The 23051-nt window shown below is 50.4% G+C and overlaps 1 protein-coding gene across 4 annotated transcripts in view; it reads left to right on the top strand.

Annotated features, from left to right (window-relative positions):
* NRP2 (neuropilin 2) overlaps positions 1 to 23051 on the top strand; it is a 114794-nt gene that overhangs the window by 35136 nt on the left and 56607 nt on the right. For all 4 annotated transcript variants that reach the window (XM_032354529.1, XM_032354530.1, XM_032354527.1 and 1 more), the window contains exons 4-7: positions 5514 to 5744; positions 7150 to 7305; positions 8948 to 9117; positions 11000 to 11155. In XM_032354529.1, coding sequence (XP_032210420.1) covers positions 5514 to 5744; positions 7150 to 7305; positions 8948 to 9117; positions 11000 to 11155 — 713 coding nt within the window. The remainder of the gene's footprint in view (positions 1 to 5513; positions 5745 to 7149; positions 7306 to 8947; positions 9118 to 10999; positions 11156 to 23051) is intronic.

Consider the following 23051-nt stretch of genomic DNA (forward strand, 5'->3'; position numbering starts at 1 on the left):
GTGGGGTCATACAGTAGGACTACATACAAATGTAGTCATACATACATACATTTACATTCGCATGTGGTTCTTCCGAATTCCCCTTGCTGACCCATTTTACCTCTTGTGCCTGTTGGACCCCGACTTCCTAAATGCCAGGGTAAATACCTCCTGAAAAGCCATCAAAAAGGTAGTTGAAAAAGAGACAGCACACTGCACTTCCTTTAAGGTGACTGCCTGCTTTCCATTAGGCCCCCCTTCGACTAGTTTAGGCTCTGAGAACATGGGTCCCTCCTTACTTCATAACCGGACTGACCCAACTCTTACTCCCAAGTCTCTGGTTCAGTATCTACACTGACACGCTCCGAGCAGCGTGCTGGGCCCTCCCGTGTGCGAGCTCGTTATCTTGAGACTGAGCAAAGTGCACCCCCCGGTCCCCCTCTCACCCCTGGCCTGTTCCCCACCTCTCAGGCTCTCACCATCTACCAGTGTGGCCCCTCTGAGCCTCTGTTTTACAGCTCGTGGACGGAGTCCTGTTCAAGGGGAGGCCGTCCACTTTGTCATCAAGAGACCCAAGTCCGGCGCCTGTGGGGTTCAGTGTAAGGGGCCCTATTCATATATGTTTTCTTTTCAATAAACAGTTCTTGAAAGGAAGTGGTAGCTGCTGAAAGCACTTTTTATATCCACTCTGTCTAAATATTTGTCAGATTTGTCTGCCTGAGAGCAAGAGCGTAGAATCCAATGAAGGGGCAGGCCCGAGGGAACTGCGTCCAGCCATCATCGAGCCAGAGTGGGAGCACAGACTGTCCCGGGCACAAGTCCCAAGAAGGCCCGTCTGTCATGGGTCATCACGCTCCCAACCACATGAGGTCATAGGGACCGGCAGTCTGTGTCCACTGTCCCAGGAGGCTGGTGAGAGGCTCCTGAATGCCTCCATCCGTATTCCTGAGAGTCCTATATAAGATTCCGATGGGTCATCCACCAGCTCAGCTGGAACCTTCCTCATCCCCTCTTCTGCAGCGGGAACGGATGTTTCCCCTCTTCTCGTGGGCAAACAGGTGTGCAAATCCTCCTATGTAACAGACGTGCAGTGGATGTTGTTGGATGAACGTAGGTAAATAGTTACGTAAACTGAGAAGAAAACTATAATATGAGGCTATAGGAATCCGCACTGAGTAGTAGAATGAACATGATCGGGTTATGAGAATGAGGGCTCCATTGAGTGGCTTAGCAAGCGGGGGACCTGGGAAGTCAACTCCATAGCCAGGTCCCCAGGGCTAACGCCGTCACTCCGCTCCCCTGTGCGGACAGGGAACGGAAAGCAGCTGCAAGCAGGGTGTTCTGGGGAGCTGGCCCAGGGACATCACAGGAAGGGTGAGCAGGACCCTTGAACTTATTTCTGTTTCATGCTTCCTGACTTAGTATTTCCCAAAGGATGGTGCCATATTCTCCGGAAAGTTGCAGAAGGAGTGAATGCTAACCCTCTCCACGATGCACATTTGCAGGGATGAGGGTAAAAGTTAAAACGCACGAGAGGGTAGCGTAACAGAGCGCTGCTGTGTTGAGGACTGCTAGTCTGTGGATGCCTAGACGCAGGAACTCCAGCCGTGGCAGGCGGCTTGGCGTGGAGCAGTGGGGCAGCCTGCTTCAAGGACTAGGACGGCCTAAAGAAGGAGAGAGATTCCTGCAGTGGGACACGGCCCCACCCACAGCGGCCACATTTCTGGGGGAACCTAAGAGAGAAACGAGAACCCAGTGCTCTTCTTGGGGTCCACTGTCTCCTGCCACCATGCCTGCCTGCGAGAGCAGCTCTCGGCATGAAAATCGACCCTGTATACCATGCGTAGGTATGTGGGCTACACGGTTCAAAGCTGAGACGTCTCGAAGGATGAGCATTCCTGCAGGTGCCATGCCCTCCCTGCCCCCACATTTCCACTGTCGGAGTCCTGGAAGAAAATACACAAAGTTGACGTCACCCACAGAACATGAAAGAAATGTGTGAACATGCCGCGGAAATCCAAACAAACACAGCTATGTTTGCTAGTCAGATTCATAGAGAAAGAAGGGGGACTGTAAACACAGATACACAAGATAACCCTCCTGAGGACCAGGGAAGCCTGACAGCGCATCGCCCTGGCCAGCGTCAGCTACAGAATTCTGACAGACGCAAACCCCCAGCTCGGGTCTAGACGGGGGGGGGGGGGGGGGGGGGGGGGGGGGGGCATGTGGCTGGAGTGGGAGGTTCCTGTCTGCCCTGAGTGAAGTGGTTTATAAAAGAGTCAACATAATACCAGACTGTCCACGTGTAAAAGAGCAAACCGAAACGGCTCACAAACTTAAAGGATCTCAGATTGCCCAATCCTAAGCAGAACGGAGAAAGGAATTTTAAAATGACTTTAAAAGTAACACTGGACGCTGCATCACTGGAAAACATGGGTTTTTTGGTTTGTTCGTTTTCTGATACTCGTTTGACCAAAGTTCAAGATCAAGTTTTCTTTCCTGGTGTCCAGTGACATTTCAGAAACTGAAAGCCCTGGGGTCATTCACAGACAGAGAAACCTTAGCAAGTGCCCTCTAGTCCTACTTCTTGAACTGAATTCACCTTTCAAGGTCAAGCAGAGTCCCAATGGGATAAATCCACCACGTTTTAAATAGCTTTATGCAGATTCGCCTTTTGCTTGCAGAGTTATTGTAACATTGACAGTGGGAAAACACGGAGGGGGCGTTTTTCACACCAGAGTCCTTTGGTATGAAATCATCCACTGCAGCCGAAATCCCCCAGCTTGCGTGGACAGCCTTAGCATGGAGTGAACTGGAGTGTTTGTTGACTGAGCTATTTTTTTTTTAATCTTTAGTTCCTTTTTTTTTTTTTTTAAGATTTTATTTATTTATTTTACAGAGATCACAAGTAGGCAGAGAGGCAGGCAGGCGGGGAGGGGGAGAAGCAGGCTCCCTGCTGAGCAGAGAGCCCAATGCAGGGCTCCATCCCAGGACCCCGGGACCATGACCCGAGCCGAAGGCAGAGGCTTTAACCCACTGAGCCACCCAGGTGCCCCTAATCTTTAATTCTTTTACTGCATGGCAGAAAAGAATCTTGGATAAGCTAGATGTCTACAAGATTCCACTTTTGTCCCAAGATGGTCCTGAGACCTCCTCTCCAGTCACTCTTCAGCTCCTGCTTTCCGACACTTTACCCACAGTCCAGACTCTGAGTGGCACAATTAGAGATGAAGGTACCCCTGCAATGGACGAGTGTGATTGTTCTGCATAGAAAGGATAAAACTGGTTTTTTTCCTCTTTTAAAATAAGCCAGAGGATATACCCATGTATAGCCATGTGTCAGAGAGAGATACACACTCTTTTTGGTGGTTTTTATTTGTTCGTTTTGCCTTAAAGATATCATATAGAAAAATTCTGACCACCCAAATGCAGGACTCTAACCCTGAACCCTGGAAACAGGCTCCGGGGTCTCTCTCGGGCTCACTAGGTATCCAGTGTGGAAGACTTGGTCCCCTAGGGATGGGAGGAACCAAAGAAAGATTCCACCGAAAATTCCCCACTCCCAGGGAGATGGGGATTCCCCTGGCCTTGAAAGGGAATGACAAGAGAGCAAACCCAAAGAGGGAACGTCAGGATGCCTTTTCTAGCTCCGAAAGCAAGTCGTGGAGAGAGAGTTAATTTCCTCTGGCTAAGTGACCCACATGGAGAAGGCCGCACAATAGCAATGAACACTAACCTTTTCAAGATTCCCCGCAGCCCTTCCAAAGGCCTGCCAGCTGGCTTGGCTTTGCCCAAGCGCCTCATCCCAGACCATTGAGGAGGCCCTTCAGAGTGTGAGGCTTGACAGTAAACAAAGCTGGAGGCTCGGCGGTAAACACACAGGGGAAAGACCGGCCCCGCTCAGCCCTGCGGACCTGGTTGCCCACGGGGCCGCCCTGCTCTTGACAGAGCACAGAGCCTCCGAGGGGCAGATGTGTCACTTAGGGAGCGTTTAGAACCCTGGAAAGGTTAGCTCTTGCCCCAGCGGGCACGGGGTACCCCCCTGCCAGGGAAGAGCGCTGGTCGGAAGGGCGGAGGGCACGGATGGGCGGGTCGCGATGTCGGGATTTCCGTCTGATGCGGAAGGAAGTTGCGGTCCCCCTTCGCCCACTTCTTTGCACGGTCCCTTTGCCAAGTCCGACCCTCGCGCCTCCCCGAGAGCTGTTGTCGATACGGAGCCCTGCGGAGGGGCCTGCCGCGGGAGCCGAGGATGAAGACATTGCTGCGGGCGAAGATCCGTGTATTGACATCACACAGTTCTGTTGCAGTGGGATCCCCAGAGGACACCTCCTGCCAGTAAACACCTGGTTTATCGAGTATTTCTGTATTTTTCCTTCATACTTCAAGTGCCTGTTATCCTCCTCATAAACCCTGCTACCTTTTTTTTTTTTTTTTTAATTTTAAAATCAGAATACAGTGAAATCCATTGTGACGGTCCAGCCTTCCAGTGGTACCATGGATTGGTACCACTTCTGGCCCCCGCTGCTCCGTGGGCTGGTGGCCTGGGCTGCAGTGTCCCGGGACCCACCAGAGGCCCGTCCTGGCTGAAAACCCATGAGGCGCCTTTTAATGGGACTCTACCTAGAGGCATTCCCAGATCTGGTGGCTCTAATCCTCTTAGAGCTCCCACTGCCATGCAAGCCTGCACCGGGACGCGAATGTGTGCCGCATTTAATAAGAAGGCCTCCCGGAGTCCCAAGGAAACAGCCCCAAGAGCTTCGGAGACAAACAAGGCCCTCCCCACCACAAAGGGACCAGAAGCCTTCCAAATGTCAATACACTGGCGCATTTTTCCAAACTTGCTGCTAGAGCGGCCTTTAACATCCCCGACGCCCTGCTGTGATCCACCAGCTACAAAAGTCGATTGTTAATTGTCTGGCCACTACAGAGCAGCTCGTTTTAATATAGTCATGACATGAATGAGACCCGAGCGCCCCTTTGCCCCTCCCCTGAGGCACCTTGGATCTTGGAGGGAGAAGGGAGCACTTCGTTGGCTCTGGTACAATAGGGGCTAGTGTTGAGGTCAGCAATAAATAAGGGGTGACATTGTTTTCCTTGCTGGCAATCAGCAAGCCTTCCTTAAGGATTGAAATAACTTACATTTCTGGAGCAAGCAGCTGAGTAATTGAGAAAGAAGACTCTGTTCCTCTTTCCAAGAGTCTCTCTCTCTCTCTCTCTCTTTTTCTCTCTCTGTATCTCACACACACACTTCTTTCTGACCACCCCCCACCACTTCCCAACGCCTCAACTGGTGCTCTCGCTCTGTTACGTAGAGCACGCCAGCACTCCTCCCCTAATTTCTCTCCTCGAGAGAGTCTGGCTTAAAGGCTTGAGACGTGGATGTGAAGAGTATGTTTCTTCAAGGGCCACTCCAGTAGAAACAAAAACCGTATGAGGAGGGGGATGGGGGCTCAAACACTGAACTAGCCCATGTGGCCTTGAAGGAGGGCCTCTTCTTTTCTTCCCTTAATGCTCCAGTTCTCTTTTACATGCAGGCTCCGAAGACTGTTCCAAAAACTTCACAAGCCCCAACGGGACCATCGAATCCCCCGGGTTTCCCGAGAAGTACCCGCACAACTTGGACTGCACCTTTACCATCCTGGCCAAACCCAAGATGGAGATCATCCTGCAGTTCCTGACCTTTGACCTGGAGCACGACCCGTTGCAGGTGGGAGAGGGAGACTGCAAATACGACTGGCTGGACATCTGGGACGGCATTCCGCATGGTGAGTGATGCCGCCGTCACGAGACGTTTCTCTGTAGCTTCGCCTTTGCCTGTGAATGGCTTTGGTGACAATAAAAAGAGAGAACAAAGGCTTCAAAGCTCCTTAGGGTTTGTGTATGACCCATGATGACTTTCTTTCTTGTTTTTCACCAAGGATGATTTCAGAGAAATTGCAGAAAGGCAATTTCCTTTCTTGGAAATATTTCCTTGGAGAAGGATAGGCGGAGACTGAGTGGCCTGGATGAGGCTGAGAAAGCCTATCCGTAATGTCCTCTTCTGCCCCAGGGTGTCAGGATTTCCATAGAAAATGACTCTGTGACCACCCTTTCTGCCCAAGTAGGATGCTAGAGCCACACGGACTAGATCTGGATCCTGGCTCTGCTCTGAGGCAGCTCTGTAAGCCTGGGCAGTTCACTTAAACCCGGCGTCCTACCTGTATAAATAAGCTGCTTTCATCATCATCATTATTATTACTATGATTTTACTACTATTAATTAAAACAGTCATAGATGTCAAAAAGCTGTGTCACCCAAGGCCAGAAGGAACCGGTACTTCTCGGCTGGCATCCAAAGTAGGTCTTCATAGTCCGTCTCGGACGAGACGAGAAAGCCACTCGTTCGCTTCTGTAGTGAGCCTCAGTGTTTTACACTGAGAGGGAGGTGTGATGACTGAGCAGTTTCATTTCCTGAGAAAAGCATAAGACTAAGTCAGAAAACTTGGGTTCTGAATCTCAGCTCTTATTTCTAAAGTCACGTGACCTCTCGAGCCTCAGTTTGTTCTTCTGTAAGTTGGACGTTATAATGATAGCTCTCTGGCCTGTCCCCAGAACAGAGCGAGAGAAGAGAATGAGGCCAAGTCAGGGAAAACACAGTTGCACCTTGAACAGAGAAAAAAAGTACAGTTGCCTTTTGAACAACGCAGGGATTCAGAGGGCCGGTCGACCATATAGCCAAAAATCCACACACGCCTTCTGACTCTCCAAAACTTAACTGCTAAGAACTTACTATTGACTGAAGGCCTGACCAATAACATAAATAGTCCATGAACACATATTCTGTATGTTATATGTATTATATATTGTATTCTTACAATAAAATAACCTAAAGAGAAGAAAATGGTATTAAGAAAGTCATAAGGAAGAGAAAATGCATTTACAGTACTGTATTTGTCAAAAATCCATGTTTAAGTAGGTCCGTGCACTTCAAACCCATGTTGTTAAAGGTCAACTGTATTTTTTAACGTACAGCAAAAATATGAGACAGTGTCCTTAGAACCTATCTTTGGTCATTCTTCTATACCCAAAGAGTGCTCTGTGGAGTGACTTCGATTGTGGCAGGGGTGACTGCATTGAAAATGGAGTTTGACATTTCCATTTCTACTGACCTGTTTTTGTCCTGCCTGTCTAGTTGGCCCTCTGATTGGCAAGTACTGTGGGACCAAAACCCCCTCGGAACTCCGCTCGTCCACAGGGATCCTCTCCCTGACTTTCCACACGGACATGGCGGTGGCCAAGGATGGCTTCTCTGCACGCTATTACCTGATCCACCAGGACCCACCAGAGAGTGAGTTGGCCGGTTGAGAACTCCTGTCCTCTCCTTCCATCAGGGCTGTGAGATGTACAGTGAAGAGAGGGAAATTCTCCAGAATTGATAGCAGCCTCTGAATTCAGGGAACGGGGGGGTTTTTTCCTCTTGCTAGACAGAGATTTGTAAGAGTTGAACAAATGTCGGCCGGGTACTCATTTCTTTAGAAAGTAGGTATGTGTACCAAGAATGAGTTATTCCCAGGGTAAGTCATGGGACCATCTCCCACTTCAGTTTTCTCATCTGTGAATGCAAGGGAGGTGAGTTAGGATATCTACATAGGGTCCCCTCCCCGGGCTAACATTTTTTGAGCTTTTTTCCCTCTGTCAGCCTCAGTGGCCATGGTCAGAAAACTGAGCAATTTGTAAACCTTCTTCATCTATGTATTTTACATTGAACATCGCTGGCCCTGGGTAGAGTTTGTTTCACTAGACTGATACATGCTTGGACTTTGGCTTCATGCTTCATTGTACACACCTTCCAAGCTTCTGCCTTGTGCCAGGTACCTTGCAAAGCCTCGAGTGTAGCTCCGACCCCAGCTGTCCTTGAAATGCCCATCTAGACCTTGAGTCTCCTGCCTCCCTCCACATCTACTCTGAACTCCGTCTTCAGATCAGCTCCTCTAGGACACGTGCTTCAGACGCGCTGCCTTTAGCCCCCTAGAAACCCAAGTGATAACTCTGAGTCCTAAAGACATACTTTAAGGATTGGAGCTGGGTAAATCCTGTCCCGGCTGTAGAAGCTTACCATGTGCATACCCACAGACACGGCAGCCCGGCCAACTGGAAAGGCGATGGGTTTTGTTCTGGGTTTTGCTTTCGTTCTTCCAAGAGCTCATGAAGATTGAGGGACAGGGAAACAGTATGGCACCAAGAGCTGCCCATAGCCAGCTCCGTCACAGAGTGACTCGGGAATGGGTTTGATACCTGAAAAAATTGCTGGGCTTTATCGGACATCTGCACGCGCAGATACTGACCAGTGTCTGCAGTGTCCCTGGGAAGGATGGCCATTGCACTAATGGCGCGGAGCCAGAGTCTGGACTTCTGGGTCCATTGTGCCCAGGCGGGGGGGGCACAGGGGAAGAGTGGCGTGGCTGTGCTCCTGGAGAAATGTCCCGAAGTTGGGTATTCACTGCTTTGCAATGCCGGTCTTCTGTGCCAGAATGCAAGACATTTGAGTGAAAGAGAGAAGCAGAAGGGCCTCCTGGGTGTTTGTGAAGAAAGCAGGCTTCCCACGATGTATCAGCCCACCCAGATTGCCACGAGTCTATCACACGTTTACCTGTATTTCAGTTACGGTGCATCTGGCGTCTGCGAGCGTCTGTAGCCTGAAGCACCAACAGTTCTTATACTTGAGACTGTATTTTTAATTTGTATGATGATTCTTATTTACCCACAGCCTGACTTCTTTTAGGCCCAAGTTAGTTTCTTTTTAGGCCCAGAGGGGTTGTCAAGCTCCCTGAGTTGGCAGAGTTATTTTCAAAAGGCAGTTGTGTAATTAGGTCTTTAAGATGAGGGAGTTCCTGCAAGGACTTGTCCCTAGAAGGGAGCAAAATTTGGGGGATCCCAGGAGTTTGAGGTTGAGAGACGTAATCCTGCCCTTGACCCTCTCCCTTCCCCAGACTTCCAGTGCAACGTCCCTCTGGGAATGGAATCCGGCCGGATTGCTAATGAGCAGATCAGTGCCTCCTCTACCTACTCGGACGAAAGGTGGACGCCTCAGCAAAGCCGGCTCCATGGCGATGACAATGGCTGGACCCCCAACTTGGATTCCAGCAAGGAGTACCTCCAGGTATGTACTCCGATACCGCACCGTGTGCCGAGTGTGGGGGGACTGGTGGGCGCGGGAGGTGGCTCGGCTGGCGTGGACAGAGGACACAAGGGAAACACACACAGCCCATCCTCGAGAGCTCCCTTCATTCGTGCATCCAGACACACGCATGTTCCAGGCACGCAGAGACTCAGCCAGGCGCTGTGCTAACTGCTGGGATCAAAGGATGATAAGGCAGACCCTGCCACCACCCTTGTGAAGATTACCAGGCTTTGGGGAAGTTGTTTGGCCTGGGCGCTGTTTGCCTCTTCGAATAGCTATCCAAGGAACATTCTATAAACAGTTCCAGATCTTCCTCATTCTTGGCACAGGGAGGCATCAGAGACTCGGTCGGGGGAGGGCGTTTTCCTGAGGGCAGACTTGTTGAGTCGCCAGCTGAGCATGGCAGCTCCTCATGATCTTTGCTGTTCGGAGGGAGCCCTGCAGGAAGGTTTTGCACATAGCGATCAGAAGAACACACGGGAAGATGTCACCACCAGGAATGCAGCTCTGGTTGCCCAGGTGCTTTGCACCGTCTTCTCAAACTACTGTTCGCTTTCCTTCTGAGTGAGCCTTGCAGTGTATGTTGAATCCTCCCCACCCTGAAACCGTAGACCGGTCTGGTTCGCAGCCCCCAGCAACAGTGGGCTGCTAGGTCCATGCTAGAGCCATGACTGCCTTTATGACACACACTAGACAGCCTTGTGACCCACTGACAAGCGGTCCTAGCTCTGATATGACCCGGTGGCCTCTGCTCTGCGAAGGACGTGGCAGAGCAGACAACAGGACAGGGAGAACTACCCCTTAGAAACTTCCAGGCAGTCCGCAGAGGTTCAAACAGGGCAATCCTAAGGCCATTTGTCACTATCTCTTCTCTGCCTCTCCAAAAACCCTTCTCATCCTGCAGAGCTTCCAGAACGTTCTCCTACATAATCAATGTTCCATTGATTTCACTCCTTATTTTTGGTCCTCAATCATAAGCTTTCTCTTGTTACCCTCCAGCTGTTTATAGTACACATACACAGCTCGGCCTACCTCTTTTGAATTCACTATTATGCTGAGCACATATTAAGTACCAATAAATGCTTCCTGAATCAAATTTTACCAGGGAGTGCTGGCTCAGTTAGGATCAAGGGGGGTTGTCATTAAGAAACACTGCGGCCGGCAAAGGAATGACATCCAGCAATTTCCAAATGGGTTTAGTGTTGTGGGAAGAGAGGTGCCTCAAAATGTGGGCCATCTTCCTCACTGAGCAGAAGGTCAGGACTTGGTGCATAAGCCTAATTGCTTGGGCAGACTCTGAATGCCCTTTGACCCTTCGGTGACCCGAGTGACGGACTACACAATGGAATGAGGGACCGAGGGAAGGAGGCGGAGGCGAGGCAGCCCCAAGCTGAGACGTGGCAACCAGAGTATCCTAAGTGGATTGGATTGGATTGGACCGGACTGCAGCGGGGTGGAGTGGACCGGATTTAACCATTGTTCCTTTAAATAGCATCTGATTTTACGATGCAGGGAAGGCTGTAGTTCCGTAAGAAGAGGTCACAGTTCTAGATGTTCGAGGATCCCTTTAAGGTAAACTGAATAGGGTCGGTTCAGATTAGCAAAAAAAAAAAAAAAAAAAAGGGAAAAAAAGAAAAACCATCCAGTTACCATTTCAAAGCGATCCAATGTAGGGCTAGAGAAGTGGAGTCTGACCCTCCGGGCTGGAATTGCGGACCTGTACTGATCCCTCTGATTCTGGTAGATCACACAGGCACGAGTTGCAAGCTAAGTAGGACAGTTTTGTCCTTTGAAGGAACAGCAAGAGGTTGCCTCCTGTCGGGAGCCATGCGTCCCTTATCCCTCCTCCCCTCTTCCTCAGGTGGACCTGCGCTTTCTGACCATCCTCACAGCCATTGCCACGCAGGGCGCCATTTCCAGGGAGACGCAGAATGGCTACTATGTCAAATCCTACAAGCTGGAAGTCAGCACGAACGGGGAGGACTGGATGGTCTACAGGCACGGCAAAAACCACAAGGTAACCCCATTTCCTCTCCTCCCGCCCCCACTGAAAGACATGCTGGGGTATGCAGGAGGCTGGGGACGAGAGGAGCTGCCAGGTGACCCCCCAGAGGGGAGGAGGCCTTGCTTGGTGAGACTCAAGTAATTGACGGAGGCATGGGAGGCGGTGGCCCTGAAAATATTCTTTCTTATCCTAAAGTGATTGGAAAACACTGTTTCTCCGACAGCCTGGCTGCTGTGGTGTGTCGCACCGCAGAGAGAGAGAGAGAGAGTGTGTGTGCATGAGCTCGCACAGTGCTCTCTGACTGCAAATGAAGGAGAAAATGTGTCCCCCGTCCGCGCCTTCCCATGCAGGATTCACTGAGCATTTATGGCCTGAGTCCCTTCCCCATGCTGGGTTAACAATCACAAAACCACATGAAACTGTGGTTCAGGAGTTACCGAGGTCTAGAAATGAAAGGGCACAAATCCTGAGAGGGAATCACAATGTCCCGAAGAAGAAAGAGGACAATAAATAATGAGGAGAAATTCAGTTTGTCGGAGATGGGATCTGAACCGGCAGGCACGCTAGGCAGCGACGCATTGAATTCTCCCGGCTGGTGCCTTCAGTGTCGGTGGCTCCTGGAGGTGTGTCCGCGTGGGAGATGTGGCGCTTTTGTCGTGCACACGAATGGATGTGGGGCGCTCGGCTTTCCGAAGGCAGGCGGCTTCCTGGCGGCGAGCAGGCCTGCAGCCGGCGCCACCAACCCTGGTTATCAGGGGCGCTTGGCACATGGCGGGGGGCTCATCGGGAACGGCTGGTGGTCTAGCCTGGGCCAGGGGCAAACTCTGTCACATGCCGGCTCCTAGCTCTGGGAGGACAGTGCCCATCCTTCCGCAAAAGGAAGCAGGGACAGGCAAAGGGACCCTCCTCTTTCATGCTCCTGTTCCGCCGGGCCCCTGGCTTGTTGTGTCGGGAGGGAGCAAAGTGGGACGCGTGTGACCAAACCAAGAGAGGCCAGAGATCCTTTCCAAACACAGCCTCCTCGGCTCCTGCCACGGTGCCCAGGTGGCTTGCCCTCGCTGGCGCGACTGGAAACGTTGGACGGAGAAAAAGCAGAACTGTGGTGTCGACACTGATTCACTCAGGAAGTGTGAGTTTTTAAAGCAGTGGGTTTTTTTTTATTATTATTAAAATCGCCATAGTAACATGGCACCATTCATCTGAAAATCACAGCTTCTAGATATTACCAGGTATCTCTCTCTCTCACCCACGTGCGCACACATACACAATTTCTTCATTTCACAGATGAAAAAGGGAGGTATTTCGCAATTGAAAGCCCTCCACACCTTGACGTGGTCGGCCAGGTCTGGCTTCTCGTTGACTTCTTGTGTTTCGGTTGCAAATACCACTTGGCAAGGGCGAGGCTGAGGTGGCACTGGCTGTTAGGGGCAAGGGACCGGGTCCCTGTCCCCCTGGCGCTTTCCCGTGCCTTCTCTCCCCACCCACCCTTTTCTGTAAGAAACCGGTAGACGCTGGAAAGAACCTCTGCCAGGCAGGCGAGGGCCAGGGCTGAGGAGGGGTGGGTCCTGGGGGAGAAGGAGGCGGCTCACCTGACTGCCTCCCTGTCCAGGCTCAATAACTAAGCAGTGCTGGCCAGAGGGATACTGTAGCATAAGCTGATTTTAAAAGCACGCAGATGGACTGAGATGCTATTTAAAACACTATTTGTAGGAAATCTGCTTTTGGAAATACCTTAGCACTGCACATTTTGACAGAATGCTGTCTTCCCTGGCTTTATCCCTGGTGTTCGTTCTGCGGAGAAGATATTCCTGAGAATTGAATTTAGCTGGCTGGTCTCCTTTGGAATCATTCTCAACTTTTTCATATTAGATAGATCATTCTTTCTCTCTCTCACCTCCCCTTCTCACCGTCGGCTAGATTTTTCTCCCCAGGTGCCAAGGGGTAATTCCATTTTTGTTTTATGGTTGTTTAGCTTTTTAGTGATCAGTCCTGCCCACGTGAAAAAAACACTGAGGCCGAGGAAAAACCCTTTTCTGTCCCCCATTAGATATTCATTCTCTGAATATCTAATACCTAGAAGGAGGCAGGAGAACCGAAAGCCTGCCAGTTAGGCGTTGCCCCCTCCCCTCGCTCCCCTGCCCCACTGCAGGTGCGTGGGCCATGAGGGAGACCCGCCCCTCCGCCCCTGCAGCGGGGCTCTCTGCGGCTCCTTCATTAGCAGATCGCTCTCCCAGATGTCTGTATCTGATGTGCAGATCCCGCACCGCACCGCTCGTGGAGCGTCAGCGCAGCTCTCCGGTCTGTTCGGGTTGAAATAGTTGAGTGAACCGTGCCAAATAGATTTGTCAAGTCTGCTGCAGTTTGATTTGATGCCATGAAGGGGAGGCGGCTGAGGAGGGGAGCTGGGGGCCGGGGAGGGGAGTGGCTTCGTCTGCGCCGTCTATGCTGGCCGCTACCACTGAGCTTCTCTTTGTAGCCACTGGCTGGTGGGCACCGTGCCAAGCTAACTGGTGCTAGGTGGTGGGCTTGAAAGCACAATTCCGACAGCAGGACTTGTGAGCAAAGCAGAGTGGAGGTAGAGGCGGCAGCGGGCTCCGTTCCACCACGCAGGGGGAGGGTTTGCAGGCGCAGGGTGTGAGGAGGGGATGGTGATGTTTGGGGCAGAGATGCAGGAACTTGATTTCAATTCCCTGGTCACTGTCAACACCAGTGCTATGTACCAAAGACCAGGGAATTGGGGAAATCGGAGAAAAACAAGATTAATGAGTGCTGATGGTGGTGGGGAACGGCTATGCTATTTCCTTGCAATACACGATTTACAATGTGGGCCCAGGCTGGGCTGCGGCAAAGCCTGGGCTGAGGTCGGGGGGTGGGGGGAACAGCTTCCTTCTTGTGACCAGAAAGTAAAGAAGACTAAGGAGCTCTTTTCCAGCTTCCCGCCAGCCTGTGAGCAGCCTTGTCTGTCTCTCTCTACCCAGCAGGTCATGGTGAGGTTACCTCTGAAGAAGGCATTTGAGTATCATAGCGGGGGTGGGGGGGTGGGGGGTGCAGATTGCAAGCATCCTCCTGGCAAAACACGGCCCATTTACGCAGACCACATGTACAGCACATCCCCAAACCCTTATCCAATTACACACGCCATAAATATGGAACCTATGATTTTCCTATAGGGTGGGCCCTCCTTATGCATATTTATGTCGTAACCACAAGGCAGAGAGCTTGTCCGCCTGATGGAGCCCATATCCAGCCCATGTGCTCCCCTAGATTATACAAATGGCTTCCCATATATTTCTTTAGAAACCACAAGCAGAAAACTACTGCTTTTGATTTCACCAGCTACATTAACAACACCCCAAACATAGACATAGTGTTGTAAATACAGTATTAGAAGGTTCACGTATGTGTCTGTAATTATGGGCATAGTTATATACACACAAGGGTTGGGAAGGGCAGAGAGAAAAACGGGAGTAGCTGGAGGCTGGAGGCCTTGGCCAGGACCCTGCTCACCTCTGAATGGCTCGTTCTCTGTGTGTGCGCCGGACGGAACGAGGCCAAGAACAAGGTCAGGACCGGGGACAGAGGCCATTGCCCTTCTCTGTCGAGGCAAGAGGCCTTGTCTTCATTTCTCCCTTATTTGGTGAAAGTGGGCCTCTCATTGTTGACATAGTGCTGGTTACCTTGCTGTTAGTCACAGTGCTGCTGGCTGTTCTGATGTGTTTGGAAGAAATCTGGGCTCAAAGAGAGAGTCTGCGGGGGTGCTAAATATATCTTGATGGCCAGATTGAGGATGGGAGGGTGAGCACAGAGATGAGGTCCAAGAGTTTTCAGAATTACCCTGTAATGAGTGGCAGAAATGTGCTAAGTGAGCGCACCGCGTTTGTGCACTGATGGCTTCCAAGGGATCAGAGAACCTCCAGGTACCACCTCACTGCTTCAGAATGGAACAGAGTTTCAAAGACTGGGGTTGTGGGGACGCCTGGGTGGCTCAAAAGCCTCTGCTTTTGGCTCAGGTCATGATCCCAGGATCCTGGGATCGAGCCCCACAAGAGGCTCTCTGCTCAGCAGGGAGCCAGCTTCCTCCTCTGTCTCTCTCTGCCTACTTATGATCTCTGACTGTCAAATAAATAAATAAAATCTTAAAAAAAAAAAAAAAAAAGACTGGAGTTGAAGCTCTTAGAGACAGAGTAATTTGCCCCAGGGACATGGGGAACTGTGGAGTCCCCATGAAAGGCTCCCAGTCACAGGGCTTTGATCTCTGGGAAGATGCTCCCCAATCTGACCCAGGCCTTGTTGTCATCTTGACCCAGAGGGAAACCGGCTTCCTAAATGTTCAGTGTAGGGGTCTACAGGTGTACATTCCCTTGGAGAGCCTCTATCGTTGTGGAGATCCGAAAGCAAGCAGCACTCGGGGAATGTGGCTCAGCGTGCTCGGCTGATCGGTCCGGAGTCTGGGCGATGTCCTAGAATCCCGAGGACGCGGAGCTGAGAGAAGTTGCTTTGTGTTTGATTTGGCCACATCCCTTCAAAGTACATCCACACCCAACTTCAAAATATTCTCTGTCCTGTATTTATTTTCTAAATTAAAACAAATCACTTTGAAAACCATCAGAGATTCTAAGACCCTCTGCGAAATTATCAGAGACTTAGGAGGAGAGAGAGTGGCGTCAGAAAACCAAACCCCCAAGTCAGTCGGCTAACAGAACCATGTGGCATCTATTTTCAGATCTTAGATGATGCATCGTGTGACCCTGGAAATTTCTCCTAATAGCCCCATGCCTCAGTGTTTCCGCCTGCCCGAACGGAATGGTGCCGTAGCTTGGGTTGGCAGGGTACCTTGGGATCTGTAGATGGAAGGCTCTCTGCAGATATAATTAATGTATTAGACCCACAAAGCTCTTCTCGAGCAGAGCAAGTTATCAATTTAAAAAGTAACAAGGCCCCATGGGATATTTATCTGCCTCTTTTAAAATCATAGGTCTGGAAAGGACCTGATAAGTCCTCCAGACCTCTCCCTGCATCTGATGGGCCCTGCACTTGAGCTGCTCACATAAACATTACCCTTCTCGGTTTCATGCTTCTGTTAGGGATGCAATTATTCCTCCAATTAATAACTTGGAATTTTCTAAAAGAGATATATATTTATATTTATATTTATATTTATTTTTTACCTCCTGCTGGATGACTGGCTTCCCCTTATCCTTTTCATTGCAATTTTGTTAAGTGTATGTAAGATTCTGACAGGGACTCAAGCCATCAGCTGGGAATGGGCATCAGACTTCAGAAGTCATGCATCTGATCGCATCGTCAAAGCAGGGTTCTGTGTATTCCAAAAAGGACTGATGCCCTTTTGAAATTCATATCCCCCCATTTTTCTGCCCCCTCAGTCATAACAGAAGAATCCAGGGCCCTAGGTAATTAAGTTTGTCCCTTATCCATTTGCCGTGGGATGAGCTCAGACCTTTAGCCTCTCCACTTAGGAGGCCCAAGGGAAAATGTCATTATACATAAGCTTGGAACCTTTTCTCTATCAGGCTCCCGTGGCTGGCTTCACCCAACTCCCATGGGTGCTGAATTGTCTCTGGGAGCTGAGGCCAGCCTCCATGGCGCTTATGGCCTTGATGCCGAATTCCCAGGGCTTTCCATCTCACAACTGTGCACTGCGGCCAGTAGGGCAGAGCAAGCGAGCAGGGCTGTCGAAGGGCACAGTGAACCTGCTTGGGCTGGAAACACCCTCTTTGCCTCACTCCAGCGTCCCTCGAGGAGCAGTGGTGTGAACACCTCACCTGGTGGAAATACCGCCGTTTCCCTGCCCTGTGATTGGCTGAGATTGCACCAGGAGAGGAATGCTGCTGGCAGATGGGCTCAGGAACCTTACTCCCTGTCCCCTTCTGCCCACTTTCAAGTTAAAAGTGCCTTCTCAAAAAAATGTGACGATGTCACAAGAGGTTTTCAGTATGGAGAACTCTGCCGACCCGGAGAGAACATCCCACTCCTACCCCCTTAGATAGAAAAGGACACTGGCCATTCCCTTCCATGACTCTGACGACCCATCTCTCCTCCAGCCCTGAATCCCTGCGTTTCCCTCTCCTCCCCGCCTCTGCTCTCCTCCCTGGTGCTTTCCTGTCTCCAGTCCCGAAACCCTAATCCTGTTAGTATGCTGTGTTCCAGGGCTTTACGTCTCGATGGGGGTAACATAATCCTGCAGTAAATCTAACGGGACCCACAAGGCACACACAGATGGGATGCGCACATCCCGCCCATCTCCACCCCCCACCCCCAGGAAGAAACCGGGCCCCCCACCCCCTTGACCCGCTCCTACTCCTCAGTCTCCTCCTCCCTCATCAGCAGAACCGGTTGATGACAAAAACAGCCCTCAGTAAAGGAGCAGGAGACAGGAGGGTATCGTGGTCATATCGTGGTCATAAGTGAGCATTTGGTGCTTAGGGAAGCTTCCCCGCCCTCCCCTATCCTCACCCTCCCTTAAATTCTCCCCCGCCCCTCTCTCTCACACATGTATATGTACACACATCTATATATGAGACACATCCCTTCTGACTCTGTTTCTGGCTAAGTTCCCACATCCACCAGTATGAAAGCAGCTTAAAAAAATTTTTTTTTATGGTCTTTAAGGAGGAGTTTTAAGGGAGAAATGTCAGGGCCATGATTTACAAAAAAAGAAACCAAAAGTATCCATTACCTTCGTGTGCCACAGCACCCCTCCCCGGGCCCCCACCCCTTGCCTGTTGGGTGCAACAGATTAATTAAACAGGATGGCAACCATTGATGAACAATTTATGTTTACGTGTGGACCCAGTGGCTGGTTTCAGAGGACATGCGAGGGAAGAGGGTGGGGGAGAGAGGACAGGCATTTGGTTCTGCAGTTAGGATGAGTCAGTTCAATTGTTAGTGAGAGACATTTTTAAAACATGCCACTTGTTTCCCCAGTTTCTGCCCTCCGTTCCTGCCTCCTCTCTTTTCCGCCTGCTTTATTCTCCTCCTCCTTGAGCGCCTGTGCCAAGTAGATTGAAAAGGAGAACTTTGGATGCGATGAAACATTTATTAGTGGAGAGAAATATTTATTTAAAAAAAAAAAAAGGAAAAAGACCATCTCCTGCACAATTTCTACCTCAGGGCTCCAGCGCTATATCGTCTTTGAAAAATTTCCTGCTTTCTTTGCAGTCCCTGGAGCTGGCCATGTTCAGATATTTACAGCAAAATAGGAATAAACCGTGGGTCACACCATAGGTAATGAAGAGACTGGCGTGTGCGGACTGCATGCTGAAACCCTCCTCAGACGGGAGGGGGTGCATGTAATGAGTGCTTACATCTGTTGGTTGAAGGACCTGCCTGGTGCCGGAAGGTTCCAGCAGCTCCCACCATGAGCCCACGCTGTAGCTCTGCGTCCAGGAGCTCAAAGACTGTGATGGCCGTGGAGCGTCCACACTATCTTGGGCACCTGGACGCTGATGGCGGAGATTACCGGGGTACAGGAGAGGGACTTGGGCCTGACAACGAGCCCCTTTGCCCAGAGGCCTCTGAGGAAGGCAGGCCAACCCTCAGTGCTAAAGTCACTGCATATTCTTATAAGAAGAGTTAAGGGCAGGGCGGCAGGGACAGGTAGGTCGATGTGACAAGAAATGGGGTGGGAAAATAGAGAAAAGATGACCTCAGAGCCATCGGGGATGTTTCTGGCTGGATGTTTCCTATTCGATCACAGGTATTACCTTCTTTGATTCTACATAATATTAGAGCCCCTGGCTGAGAAGCTCGTAGGCATGGTCAAAACATGTTGATTTTTTTTTTCCTTTTCCTGGGTGGGGTGTGTAGATAGTCACCACACTGGGATGTTGGATAGCCGCCAAGTTAATTGGCAGATGTCCCCTCCCCTCCAGAGGTGCAAATCAGAAAATCTTTGAAGTGCTGCTGGTTTCAGATTCTGTCTTTCTGAAAATAAACCAAAGGTCTCGAGAATCAATTGGAAAGTGTTGGATTATGTTCAGAATTCAGCAAGGCACCAAATGGATTATCCAAACCACTTTGTGCCCTGAACTGCTTCTTAAACTTGGTTTGCAGAGATGCATTTGAAGAAATCTATGTGTTCAACATAAACACACACACACACACACACACACACAATCTAATAATTACATCTACCAAGGCGCTCCTTACCTCTTAAGAAGGCTAGAGACACCTTAACACACTTCTGGTTTTCTTTTGGGTGATAAAGCAACCATATCAGCATTTTGCTTTTAAAAATTAACAAACATGCCTACCGTCAGTGACATCTAGCTTTTAAAGCAGATGCTATGATGGGACCATCACATTTGGTATATGCTTATTAGGGGGGTCCCATACACTGACGATCCACTGAATTTTCTTAGCATCACGGACACCTTCCTGTCAAGTCACGGCCTGAAAATTTTGGGCCCCAAGGTAGGACTTGGGAGTCAGTGGCTTTCAGACCTTGAACCCTCCCCATCGAACAGAGAGACCCATGTGTTAGGTATGACATAGCTTCAACTCTAACATTGGTCCTGGGGGCTGTGCAGGCATTGAAGCCAGCAGGGAGGGCTGGTAGACCTTAGCGTCTATCGGCAAACCTCCTATCGACTTCATTTTCCTGAAGGAGAAACCAAGGTATCTAAGGATTATTGATTGGCCTATAGTGATTCAGGGAGTCGGCAGGGAATAGGGAATAAAACCAATTTCCTGGCATCATTTCCCATGCCTACAACCCCTTACCTTGCAATGCCTAGACCAGAAGCCAAGAATCCATCTCCGAGAATTTGATCAGAAAACATATGAAGGGTGCTTCTGAAACCACAGAAGCATTGAGAAAGTCATAAAGATGTATAATATATGATAGCATTTCCCGGCTATAAATAGGAAGATGCAGGGAGAAAAATAGAGACCTTGTAAATCCATTGGGTCAGGAGAAATAGAAACTGCTTAATATTTCATTAAAAATGGATTTTCCTAAATTGCACTTTGGTATCTTTGGGTGAAAGTCAGTATGTAAAGACTAAGGTGTTGTTATTCATTACTTTTCATTATTTAATAATTGGGGCTGTTACTGAGCGAAAACATCAACAAGGTGTACTCTCCCTCTGAGTGGGGCACTCACTGTGGGTCCCGGGCACTCACCGTGGGTCCCGGGCACTCTTTGAAGCGTATTAAAACCCACAGCCCTCGTCCACCAAAGCACTTAGGTGTTAAGGGACACTGAACAACTAAAATACCCTTCACAGAATGGGCACTGGTGGGACAGTTCTACTTGGAAACTCTTATGCAGAAAGCCTTAGAATCTGGGGGCCAGAAAGGAGCTGGCAAATCAACTCATTTCATGGAGGAGGAGACTGGGGCCTGGGGGAGGTAGAGACATTTGTCCACACTGATGAGCTCAGCAGCAACAGCTGTCTCCCCTGGCACCACGTTGGTGGTGTTTGGGGGGTTTCCCCCCGACTCTGCCACACTCAGAGAAGTGTATAAAGAGTTTAGTTAAATAAGCTGATATTCCTTCCGCAAAGGGTCCGGAGAGCAGGGGCAGATCTGAGTGCAAAGTCAAGGGCACACAAGAACCCAAGGAGGAGGCAGGCTCAGAAATCCAAAGGGCGATCGGAGGCCACGTTGAACGAGCATTCGTGTGGTTTTGGGTGGGAGTAGGAGCAGAGTGAGCGAAACAGGAGGCAGAATGACACGCCGTGGGAGCAGCCGGGTAGGTGGTCTAAGCAGAGGGGCCGTGTGCCCACTTCCCTTTCTGACGGGTGTCACTATACACAGAGGTCCGGGGGGGCTCACTCAAAGCTGTGACGACGTGCGTGCCTCTGCGGGAAGACCAGCCCCAGTGCCGGGCAGGTACACACGCACGTGGGTGCACGCCCCTGCCCAGGTGCAGCCACACTCCCAAACGTGCCAGCCTCCCAGAGGCCGTGCAGAGACATAGTCGTTTCCTTACTGGGGTGGGGAGAGGGGGCAGGGGAAGGAAAGGTTTCTTAGCGTTGCCTGCCAAGCCTGAGAAATGAAAGGGTCAGATAAGATAAAATCAGATATTAAAAACGCATAAGACGTGCTGCGTCTCTAATGGTGCCAGCGTGGTGTGTACGCTGTGGGTTAGCAGCTGTGTTAAAGTTCAAATCCACTCAACGCTCCAGTTATGTATCCACATGCCAAACCCGGCTCCCCTCCCCAGATGAACTCCTTAGCATCTCCTGATGGAGGCCACACACAGTCTCCCTCACCGTCCTCAGGGAGCACGCCTGCGTGGCCCCCCACAGCTCACAGCACCCTCCCAAAATAACCAAAGTGCTGCATTTGCTTCTTGCTTGCCAAAACAAAACAAAAAACAAAAGCCTCTGCCTCGTGCTGAATTCTCGGAGAACTGATTAATCTCTTTCCCTTGGATTCGGTGCCTTCATTCCTTTCCTCAGAGCTGCAGAGCTCTTTATAAGCTCCTGGGAAGCCACGGAGTGGGCACGGCCAGACCGGGGTCTCCCTGGGCTCTGTATCCTCCCTTGGCCCGTCCTTCTCCAAGATTAAGATCACAGAGTCTTGGCCCCTCTCTCCCCGTCTCTCCACCAGCCGTCCCCCAGGTGTCTGACTCTAACCCTCTTTCCTCCTGCTTGCCTGGTCTTTCTTCCCTTGTTTTGTCTTCTGGCCCCTCTTTGTCCTCCGTCACTGTAAAGGAAGGAGCCAAATCAGACCTGGGAGCGATGGGTGGCCAGGCAGTTCTGGGTCTTGTTCCCTGCAGTTAGCAAGGCAGCAAAGGAAGAAACTCGGTTTTCGAGTGGAATGGGAGGCTCCCTAGTGGGGACAGGGGGCAGCGAGCGGGGCAGGCACCAGCAACGAGGGGTTGAACCTGAATATGGTGGGCCGGAGAAAACCTGCTTCCTCCTCCCCTTCGCTCCATCTGTCTGAAGCAAGCCACTTCCCCTGATCTGGCTGCAGAAGGTGTGATGTCTCTTACCCTTCAGCCCCACCATCAGTCGTGTGCTTTTAAGGGCTCTAACTTTTGACCTCAGCAAGTAGGAAATATGGAAGGTTCAAGGTTGCCAAGTGGCAGAGTTCCTAGTTACAGTTCATGGGAAAGAAAGGCCCACGTTGTTAATTAGCTCTAAGCTTCCGTGCAGCTCCTTGCTGTAATTCAGAGCTTTCAAAGCCAGGATTAGAAACACACACCCCTGAAGAGCAACCCTACCTCCATTCAACCCAGGCTCAGAGACTTTAAGGACTCCAAACTCCTAGCCACCAGGATAAATGCTGCAAATTTGTTCCAGGAGTTGAGAGCCAACGTAGGAAACCATAATCCTACAGCCTAAAAACACGGCAGGGGCTTTGGATCCAAACAGAAATCTCTGAACCTCCGTTTTCTCATCAGTAAAGCAGAAATAATAATACTTTTAAGGCATTATGGTTGTAATTGTGTTTATACGGTGTCTATCTCAGGGGTACTGGAACAGACCAGTTTCCCCGTCCTCTGGTCCCAGCCCTGTCCGTGTCCACACACCAGACCTGTTCCGGGTATCATAGTGTCTGGTCCGAGTCGACTTGCAGTTTCTTGGTCGTTAGAGCTGTGATATGTATGATTTAGAAGTGCTGCTTGGTTAGTGGGTCCTTCCCTCTGCCCTTAGCCAAGAAAACCAACAGAAACTCACATATACTTGCTCCGGCTACTTTTTTTTCTTTCTTTCTTTTTTTTTAATGGAGAGCACAGAAAAGCATAAGGCCCATATGGCAGTTATTGATTTGGGCCATCTGGTAAACTAGGACTTGCTCCTACCATGTTGGCTTGGAAGCTACTCCGAAAAGCCTTTTCTCCCCTAAGAGAGGCACTGGTCAGATGGGGACAGGGATGGATTTCATTACAGGGTGGGACCACAATGAGAGGAAGCCAGGGCAGGATTCTGAGAGA

This window comes from Mustela erminea, chromosome 8 (genome assembly GCF_009829155.1).
Source record: "Mustela erminea isolate mMusErm1 chromosome 8, mMusErm1.Pri, whole genome shotgun sequence".
Taxonomy (NCBI): domain Eukaryota; kingdom Metazoa; phylum Chordata; class Mammalia; order Carnivora; family Mustelidae; genus Mustela; species Mustela erminea.